This window comes from Diorhabda sublineata, chromosome 5, assembly GCF_026230105.1.
Source record: "Diorhabda sublineata isolate icDioSubl1.1 chromosome 5, icDioSubl1.1, whole genome shotgun sequence".
Taxonomy (NCBI): Eukaryota; Metazoa; Arthropoda; class Insecta; order Coleoptera; family Chrysomelidae; genus Diorhabda; species Diorhabda sublineata.
The window spans coordinates 10,917,033-10,928,259 of NC_079478.1; the positions used below are offsets into that span (position 1 = coordinate 10,917,033).

Here is an 11,227-nt window from a genome sequence, read left to right on the forward strand (position 1 = left end):
CAAATCAGTGGAAAGATCATTCAAATACATCACAGAATAAAGTACAATTAATAATTTTTGACCATATTCCCCTATTATTCAATATATTTTTATTATGCCTTCGTATATTTAACCAAGGATAAAAGCTTATTGAGTCATAATATTGGTTGATCCTAGATACACATTTTAAAATTATTAAATACCTCATATATATCGCCGACCCTTATTTTTATACAAGTTTTATTGCCACCAAAAAGTAGGTAGGAAAAACAAACAATGAATTTTTGTTCCTATCGAATCTTCTCAGACTCCACCATGGACAATAGAAAGTACCAAATTCCCATACGCTAATCGAAGGACACTTTAATAACATACTCAATGAGTACAAACACTTTCTACATATTTACATAGACGCATCGAACTCTCAATACGGTACACCAACCTCCAAATATGTGCTAAGAGTATCTCCAACCCCATCCATTGTCCCTCCTGAATTATATGCAGTACATCGCACTACACACATCGCCGCTTCATCAAACGAACTCCTTGCTCAATCCAAACTCTTCAAAAAATTCACACCACAAATCCCTTAGCAATGAAAATCAAGCAGCAACTGAAATATATACAAGACAACAACAAAAAAGTAGCATTTTGTTGGATCTCCTCAAATACTGGAATAAAAGAAAACGAAGAGGCAGATCTGGCCGCTAAGGAAGCTGTAAATAGAGATAGTGCGGAGTGCGTGAACTTCTCAACTACTGCCGATCTTAAATCAATTCTAAAGCGTAAATTGCTCAATGAATTGGAAAGCAACGTCCACACATAAACTTCGTGAAGTGAAAGACTCAGTAAAACCATGGTAAAAACTACAAAAAAATCGCAGAAAAAAAGTTCTTCTAACGCGTCTTCGTCTAGGCCATACGCGACTGACCCTTAGCTACTTATTTGATGCGAAACCTGAACCAAAATGTAGCTGCAATTGCGAATTTACTATAAAACACATAATCGCAGAATGTCCATCTTTTAACTCAGAAAGATCCTCATCAAATCTACCCTCGGAACAATACGTGTGAAATCTTAGGACCTAAATATTACTTACCTTAAAAATAACCTTAAACAGATCTCGATAAGAACTTAATTTAACAAATATCTGTAGATAAAAGATTTTTACTGAATCGCTAATAACCAGTATACGGTTGATACGAATTTTGTAATAAAAAAAATGCATTTTTGTGTTTACAATCACAAATCTAACCCTTTTTAGCACATATATTTTGCTTTAGCTTTTTCCTCTACTTACTATAGTTTTTTCCATAATAATATTTGGTTATTGGCTACTGTACGTTATTAAATATATTTTTTCTTTGTTTGAATATCGACAGAATCTAATGTTATTAGTTAAGTTGAAAATAACTCCCATACTATACAAAATCACATGCACTCTATTATAGTATATTCTGATCCGGTTCAAATCATCCTGAAAAACTGGATAGTTCGCGAAAAAAAGCTATTTACTAGGCATCTATCTAGTGTATTAGGCTTTGCGCTAGATTGAATGCAGCCAACTTTTCCAGTTAAACACGCGACTATTTTAGACTGCCGGGACTATAGCACAAAACATCGTAGGTTTGGAAAAAGTGACAAAATGATAGGTGGTGGGAGATGATTTTTAGATAATTACCGATATTTTTAATTAAATAAAATCATATTAATATTAATGGTATCCTGGAAAGTTATTCAATCCATTTACTAAAGTCTATTTTGATGCTCTAGCTCAAATTTCTTATCGATCTAAAAATATCTCCTATAACTGATGATCTATTTAAAAAAGTTTCAGTACCTCAATAAATTATCGAAGAGATATTCTAAAATGTCGCATATCAACACATTTTCGAAATAATTATAATTTGCTAGAAGTTTTGTTGATTTGAATATCTACAATTTCGTGAATCGATGAAATCTCTTTCGTTTATGATGTTAACAAATTTTGTAATATTTCATTGATAAAAGTTGAAAATTATGATTTTATATTTTTAAATTTCAATTTACGGCATACTTCAGCATTGCTTAATTTAAAAATTGTGAGATAAATATTACGTTTTTGTATAAATATGAAAAATAATAGCAAATTGACACTATTAGTTTCATATACTTGGATAGTTGAATCATTTTCTTGTGAAACATTTAATTCAAAAAAATGTATTTTATAATTAATTTTGGTGTTTTTTTAAGTATTTTATTATGTGTGGTGAGTGATTTTTATATTCAATTATATAGAAATTTTCCAATTGAAAATAACAATAATTAGAAATATTCCGAGTTTCAGTAGTCACAGTAAGAAAACTGTTGGGTAGTTATAACAAAAAAATTCGAGGGAGTGCTAATTGAACAATTTATAAGTGTAAATTAAGATAAATTGTGTATGTATTCGACTACAGCCATGTTTGGAAAAAATAAATCTGTTACCATACTAAAATATAGAATGTTACACACCGAGGTGGGATGAATTTCATTACTGTCGAGAGATTAGATATAGATAACCAAGACGCGAAGCGTCGAGGTTAGCTATTATCTCGTGAAATGAGGGCGGGAAGTAGGGGTGTGTAATAAGACACTTTCTAGCTTTCAACGACGTTAGTAATGACAGCATTGCATATATGGTTGTAAATAAAATATTAAAATATATTAAGGCAGATAGAATTAAATCATTACCAAATTCTCAAATGTATTGTGATATTTGATCTGACATAATTTTAAAATGCCGACTTCAGTCAATCTTCCACTATTGGGGCATCTATAGGGCTTTTAGTAAATTATGATCATGGAACAGATATACCAGGTGATTCCGGATACTAGCCCAGAACGAAATTTGTATCAGTTTCCGAATATCACATTCAATTGTCGGTAGAAATTTCAAATTTAGAACTCAAGAAATATTTCATATTTATAATTATAATTTTGTTAAACTTTTCTTTCTTAGAACTTTTTATATGTTTTTCTTGATAAATCGTCTTGATTTTAGTTGTTATTTGATAGATAATTAGTTTCAAAACAGAGATAAAAAATTGAGGTTTCAATCTATTTCGGTATTTATAAAAAAAACTACGGTGGATAGGCCTGATTTTTTACTTCTTAAACCTTTTTGTATGCTTCTTTTGATAAATAGTCTTGATTTTAGGTGTCCTCTAATAGAAAATTAGTTTCAAAATACTTAAGTTAACTATATGAGAATTAGATACAATTACATGTATTTATTCTTCCTCATTTTTTGAAAAATTCCTGGCTTTCAAAAGTGAGATTATGAACATGTATTTCTGGAACCGTCATTTACTATAAATAAGTAAATATTTCAACCGAATGGATTTGTAATATTTTGAATAAAAGATTACACGATAAAAAGCTATCTGAAAGGTGGGTTCCGCAATAGCTTAGTACTGATCAGACGTATTAAAAATGCAAACGAATGTTTGTATATATTTAATCATGTGCATGTTTCCGTGAATATTTCAAAATAGTAGCAATAGACTTCATTCGAGGTATGCGGTTCCAAGACACCAAAAAACCGTATTCTCCAGCCACAATGTTCAATATAATGCTAATTAAATGCATAACTTTGTTAAAGAAAAGAGTTTTAACCTATCATTTTGCGTATGTTAATTCATCCAACTATACGCTTTGTTGCCAAAAACTGCGTCACAATTTATTGCTTAATCTGAGATATCCACTTATTTTGGCTCCCTTCGATTTCTTCCTGTTTCCAAACTTCAACAAATGTTGCTTGATGTTAACGATAAATTTTGTTGAACAATATTTCTTCATTGTCTATCTCATAAAATATAACCAAATCATTGAAAAATATAAAATTGTTTTTTTTTTGACTTTTGACTTATTTAGATTAAAACGTTATACGGCAGTTTATTATAAGGGAGATACTCCACTCCAACCTATTTGTAAAAAAATCATAGTGAATCAATCATAGTGAAAAATCAATTCGTGTTGAAAATTATCATTCACTGTAATCTGACAATTTGAGAATAGGGAAATGATTTTAATGCAAGAATAATTGAACCAAATTAATCTGCCAGTTTCTACGAGCCTCAGTTGTCAAATGATCAAAGATTTGCACATTGAAACGATGGATGAACAATCAACCAACTATACAGAAATATATAACCATAGACTAGACAAACATTTAATGAACTAGCAGCAAATCAACTTAAAAGGCAACCGCAAGACCCTGATTTAATAAATATATTTTAATACTTATACCAAAAGTGATCTCAATTTTAAATGATATGTAATTTTAAACCATAATTAATATCAATGAATATTTTATCTACAAGTCATTCTAATGTCGGAAAGTTTATATATATATATATATATATATATATATATATATATATATATATATATATATATATATAAAGTAAAAATCTATTGACGTATTTGAATTTATCGTAAAAAATGCAAATTTCAAACACAAATGGCCCCATTCGATACCTGGATAAAACGTATTAGGATTACGCAGGAAAAATAGCATGACCAACTTCTTTGAAGTAATTTTTGTTAAACTGCAGTTGTAACAAGTGATTATAATTACTAATAATTGCTAAAGGATTTATGTTCCTATATTCTAGTATGGTGAAAAAATTCTGCTACAAACTCCAAGTGGTCTAATAATGGGAACAAAAGAGTACGGCTTACATGGAACAACCTTTTACGCCTTTCAGCAAATACCTTATGCAAAACCTCCAATAGGAAATCTACGTTTTGCGGTAATATCTATTTATCATTATCTTCATAGCTATTGAATTAAATTTCCTCGATTTTAGGATCCAGAACCTGCCGAAAAATGGAAAGGTATCCTAGATGCTACCAAAAGTAATAAAATTTGCTATCAACAAAATAATATGTTGGGTTTAGAGCTTCTAGAAGAAATGGAAACTGAAGATTGTTTATATTTGAACGTATATACCCCAAAAGTAGGATTCTTATAACTTTTATAACCAATACTTTAATTGTGTATATGATATTTGGGGGATAGTGATGATTTTGAAGCTTTTTTATAAACTGTTTCAATTCAATTATACAATGCTCGAAATTCAATTTTTCAGTTTACTTTTTTTAAGAAATTGTGAATTAAAAAACAAATTAATTTACTTACTTTCAAACTCAAGCACAATTAGACCTTAGGCATGAATAATATTTTTTATGTATATAAACATGTACTTCAATTGTCATCTTGTTTTTCAGAATCCTTCAAACAACTCTTCACTACCTGTGCTAATTTATATCCACGGAGGTGGATTTGTATCAGGTTCGGGAAACTTTGATTTTTTTGGACCTCATTATTTCATGGAACATAATATTATTATTGTTACTCCCAATTACCGTTTGGGGCCGTTTGGTAAGTACGAATATGTAAGTATGGTGGGTAACTACAAAGAAATATTAAGATTATGGAAATGTTAATGATGAAGAAAAACAAGAGAACTAGAATTTATCTTATATTCTATTTTTAATTTTAAAAAAACATGACACATTTTACTTGTGCCAGTGACAAACCACAAAGCAACATACTGTTCAAACTTGTGAAAGGATATGTATGGGTTTATTATAAAGTCTGCGATCCATAAAACTTTCAATAAAAAAAGCAGAAAACTCGATAATGAACAAAAAAATATTACAAATCATGAATGAATACTTGAAAATTCATGTATTATTGTAAAACGCCGGACTCGAAACTTTGAGATAGTGTTATCATAGGTAGCTCTTTATCATTTTATCCATAATGTTCTACAATAAAGTATGTGCAGAATTTAGCAATCATATTTTTTATAATTTCAATTATGCATTATTTTTAAATATAAACAGTTATATACGAGAATATATTGAAAAATTCTTAGCCTACTATAGAACCAAACAAAATTTCAATGTCAAAATATTTTATTACTCAACATATTTTCCTCTTAATTAGATACATTTAATACAGCGAACCTGCAACGTCTCTGGACCTTTTAAAAACAATGTTTCTTCTTGTTCTGCAAACGAGACCTCCACAGCTTTTATTACCTACTCGTTAGAAGAAAATATACGACCTTTAAAACTTTTTTTCAGTTGAAGAAAGAGATGATAGTCGGACGGAGCCAAATCCGGTGAATAAGGGGGGTGTTCTAGTAATTCAAACCCTAAATCACGAATTTTTTGTATGGCAACATGAGATTAGTGTACAGGGGCGTTGTCCTGCAAAAACAAATCTCCTTTGGATAGCTTTCCGCATCTTTTCTCTTTAATTTTTTCTTGTAGAGTCGTTAGTAGAGTCGAATAGTAATCACCAGTTATTGTTCTACCCTTATCCAAAAAATCAAACATGATTACTCCATGGCAATCCCAAAAAACTGAAGCAAGAACTTTTCCAGCATATTTTTGGACACGAAACTTCTTAGGTCTTGGAGAACCAGAGTGTCGCCACTCCATCGATTATTGATTTGTTTCTGGACCGTAGAAATGTACCCAAGTCTCATCCATAGTAACAATTCGGTTCAAGAAGTCTACATCGTTTTCAAATCGAGCACAGATCGAACGCGATGCTTCTACCCTTGCACGCTTTTGGTGAACATTCAAACATTTGGGGATGGTAACGCAATATTTTGTTTATACATGGAACTGATCTAGGCTAACTAAATATCAATAAATCCTTGTATTTTTGTGTGTTAAATAATCTAAGATGATTCAAAATAATATTTCCAATTTTTAGAAGAGACCTCATTTTCTACTGAAATATTAGCTTCATATCCTTATTTGGTGATCTTTCCATTAATTAATTTCTCTTTCATCTAATTTCGGAAATGAAGAAATCACTATAGATGGAAATAAATATACGGATCTAAGAATTTATAGGATATTGTTCAAATTCCAAAAATGGATTGTTTCACATTTCAATTTTAGTTATATCTGCATTGAACTTTCATTTTTAGGCTTCCTGACTACTGGAGATGAGATAATACCTGGTAATTTTGGATTAAAAGATCAGCAGCTGGCTTTAAAATGGGTGAAAAATAACATTAAACATTTTGGAGGCAATCCTCAAGAAGTTACTCTATTTGGACAAAGTGCAGGTGCAGCATCTGTTACTTTTCATCTCTTGAATAAAGAATCAGCCAGTAAGTTCTTTTGTTAATAAATAATTATTATTCTCATTTTTTCTAAATGCATCTGTTCTTAAAAGTCACGTTTTGTTTTTTTTTTTGTAAACTTAGAGAAATATTATTTGAATCCTACGCTTGGAATTAAATGACAAGACATTCTTCATATTCTAAACATAAAAGTAAATCTATTCCAGTGTTGCATTTATTAATTGGTGTAGAAGTATCTTAATGTTAAGTATATTGAAGAATTTTAATGGTTTTATGTCAATTATATATATATATATATATATATATATATATATATATATATATATATATATATATATATATATATATTGACAATTATTTTATTTACTGAGAAATTTGATACACAAGCTCAATTTTCAGGTTTATTTAGAGCTGCAATAGCTCAAAGTGGCTCAATGTTGACTCCTTGGTCATTTCAAAGAGACCATAATGAAATAGCATATAAAGTGGGGTGTGGTTTAGATAAAACTTTTAAAAATACCAATACTTCTCAAGAACTATTGAAAATTTTAAGAAGTAAACCAGCTAGTGATATTAACAGAGTTGCAGCAAGTTTTAAGGTATAATCAATTTGTTCCTATTATGAATTTCCATTGAATCTGACAAATAATTGGAGCAGAAATATTAACACTATTCTGGATTGTTCTTATATAATATTAATATTGCTAGTATCTGTAATAATTCTGTAACTTAGATTGAAGTCCAATAAAATAATTTCTTGTCTATTTTATTACTAGGAAGTTCATTTATACTAATATAATTCTTAGGTCATAAATCAATATTTGAGTTTCTATTATTGAATAATTAAATGACATCTACTATTGGTTGCAGGAATCTATTGAAAACGACCAAATACTACAAGGATTTTGGTTTACACCTACAGTTGAACCTGCGCATCCGAAAGCATTTATAACTGAGAAACAGTTTATGGCCCTAGAAAATGGAAAATTGAGTAAAGTTCCACTTATGATTGGCATCACATCTGAAGAATTGATTTCTAAAGCTAATGGTGAGATATATAATTTTTTCTAAACATCGTCAAGAATATGAACTATTCCATTTTTAATAAAATTCAATCATGTAACATAAATTTTATATACAAATTCTACTATGATTCACAACATTTGTTCATAGAATATACATAAATTAAAATAAAAATTTTTAGCAAGTTTCATTTACAAAGAATCTGCCGAAAACTTCGCGAAAAGCAAATATTTTTGCTCGAAGGACCAAATTCTGCTTGCTTAGAATATTAAGTTACCATTGTTTAGTTTCGTTTTTGTTTAAACAATGTATTCCTTTTTTAGACCCTTATTTTCTGTCAAAGCTGCAACAATATGATAACGATCTTTCAATGCTTATTAACAAAAATATGCATATTGAAGACCGTTTGGCGAAAAGAGAAGCGGGTGACACTCTACGACGTATATACACTGACGGATTACTACATGATAATCCAGGACTCGCGGTAAGGGTAAGTATTTCTATAATTTGAACAGAATTGAAGACGAAATCGTAAACATGGGATTTTCTTTGTAATATACAAGTGCTGAAGCCCAACTACATTTATTACTCAATCGAGAGAGCGCATAGGGTCTAGTAAGCCGCAATGTCATTTGACGAGACTCAAGTAAACCATGCTCTATTATCTCGGCTATAAGAGAATCCATGTTTATTCAGTGAATATATGACAACAGCGTCTTCTACCTCTCCAACTTCAAGCTGGTTGTCGCAGTTTTGGGCCATCCCGAACGCTCGTCGTCAGTCAAGCTGATACGGCGACGTACAGAGTCTCCATACGCAAAATGTAACTATTCTTTTATTTGCGTAAGCGGATTGTTTCTCAAAAACAAATATTTGATGACAGCTCGATATTTAATTTTTTAGAAAAATATTCACAACGACGACTAACTTATACGGCGGAATCCAAGTAAATGTATGAGATTTTAGTAAAAACATCTGCAAACATGTTACTCAACATTTATTGATAAGTGCTGTCATCCTCAATTCGAAGTCGGAAATTTGGGACACAACCCTATATAAAGACAGTAGTACCTTTTCAAATTGACACTTTTTACATATTTCAAATTGCTACTCATAATTTGTATAAGAATGATTATAACATTTACTTAATTATTGTTGATTGAACTGTATTATTTGTAGCTTTTTAGTGACATATCATTTAATATGCCGATTATCACACACGCAAAGATTCAATCGAAATTCAGCAGAGTCTATTTCTATCAATTCTCCTACAGTGGATTGCTTGGTGGGATCAGACCAAATATAGATGGTGAGATTTCTCTTTCAACACAAAATTATCGCATAACCATCATAATCGGAGATTTATTTATATGTACATTTAAGGTGCTGATAGAACTGGACACTCTGATGACAATCATTATCTATGGACAAACTTCAAAAAAATCACGTTAGAGAATTATTCAGAGGCAGATGTAATTGCTAGTATTAGATTTCGAACACTTATAACAAATTTTGTCAAATATTTGTGAGTATTAATATATTTTTCAAGATTTTTCATACAAAAAAAAACTGGATCCATTAGCACCATCAAAAAACTAGATTTGTAGTTAAAAAATTGTGGTCTGATATTGTGTGGTAGACAAAAATGTAGTAAAATTTGGGAAGGTGATATTGCTATTCCGGAAAAATAATGATATAACTGCAAAAATGTGTCAAATTGGAAAATGTCTTCACACAATACACAGGAGAGCATGATCGTAATTGCAGTTGTACTTAGTACCGCCATAAGGTACTTGCATCAAAGTTGAAATAACACCTTTGTTCAATGAAACACCGTCGCATGGCTTAGCTGCGCCCAATTATAATTTCTGACAAAAACTTCAATTGACTTTCACTTGACGCCAGCTGGCCTTACATAAATGTATGCTTTTGATACAATACCTTTATAGTTATTTAGGTCCGGGAAGCGATTTAGTAGGGTACGAGATAGATGTTTATGGACGAGGCGACAAAGGAGCCGAGTCAAGAATATCTAATCAAGTACCGTAATAACAACTTCACGGACGTATATCGTAGTATGTTTTTCTTTCATATTACTACCGGTTTTAAATAAAAAGCAAAATTATATTAAAATATGAAATGTCATATTTGAAAATTTATTTAAAAAAATAAAAATTAACAGAAGTCACTAAGGTAACATTGTAAACAAAGATTTTTTATTTCTAATTATTTCAAACGGGATTGGGAGAATTTAAAAATACTGTAAAGTACAGGGATACCGTAAAGTGCCATTTTCCGGACTCATATTAGTACAGTACAGTATAAAAGTTTTTCTTTTTTTCCTTTTTATCTTTTCAGTCGCGCAAATTTTCTAAAATCGATGAAAATGGTAAACGACTACAGTTTTTGTCTACTAGAATAGAGTACAATTTTTAGAAAAAAATTGACGTATATGGACTAATGGTGTTGAAATTAGGGTAATTGAATACAAATCCTGCCAAATTTCTGCATTTACGTCACAGTTATTAATAACATGAGAAGTTGCACTCCTAATTGGGTGTAATAACTATAGTAATTTTTTCAGGAACCCAACACCCCAACTATCTGAACTTTTTGACAACGTCATATGGCCTACAGTTAACTTCGATGAATTCAAATATTTAGACATAAATGATACAATGAGTATCAAAAGAAATCCTAAAGGAGATGTCTATCCAAAGCTGGTGAATTTTTATGAAACAATGGCTGTGAAGCCGTTTGACACATTTTGAACAAATTTAGAGTAAATGATAACTTGTATTATGATAACCAGTATTGTATTTATTTAGATAATACCTTAATATTGATTATATGTACAATGTTAATAATTATAATTGAAGTTTAATTTTGTTTCTGTTTTTTTATGGATAGAATTCGATATTTGTTGACTGTTGAAAATAGTACTAACTACTTAGACTAAATTCTACATATATATATATATATATATATATATATATATATGGTGTCTCAATAACCAAACCTATCCTAACTGTGGAGGTAATAAATTTCCTCGGTTTCAAAGAGTGACAAATTCTGTCATGATACTTGTA

At 30.2% G+C, this 11,227-nt stretch overlaps 1 protein-coding gene across 1 annotated transcript; it reads left to right on the forward strand.

The window, feature by feature from the left end:
- The first annotated feature begins 2,113 nt into the window (after nucleotides 1–2,113).
- On the forward strand, nucleotides 2,114–11,027 carry LOC130444504 (juvenile hormone esterase-like). Its single transcript, XM_056779649.1, has 11 exons — nucleotides 2,114–2,227; nucleotides 4,617–4,754; nucleotides 4,812–4,961; nucleotides 5,233–5,386; nucleotides 6,957–7,142; nucleotides 7,515–7,714; nucleotides 7,986–8,163; nucleotides 8,462–8,628; nucleotides 9,318–9,447; nucleotides 9,522–9,663; nucleotides 10,723–11,027. Exons 1-11 carry the CDS (start codon nucleotides 2,177–2,179, stop codon nucleotides 10,907–10,909), a joined length of 1,683 nt encoding a protein of 560 aa, XP_056635627.1. The 5' UTR covers nucleotides 2,114–2,176; the 3' UTR covers nucleotides 10,910–11,027.
- Nucleotides 11,028–11,227: the final 200 nt, after the last annotated feature.

Coding starts and splice junctions, on each gene's coding strand:
- LOC130444504 (XM_056779649.1), top strand. CDS start 2,177: ATGTATTTTATAATTAATTTTGGTGTTTTTTTAAGTATTTTATTATGT. Junction 5,387..6,956: donor TTACCGTTTGGGGCCGTTTG/GTAAGTACGAAT, acceptor TTTCATTTTTAG/GCTTCCTGACTACTGGAGAT. Junction 9,664..10,722: donor ACAAATTTTGTCAAATATTT/GTGAGTATTAAT, acceptor TAATTTTTTCAG/GAACCCAACACCCCAACTAT.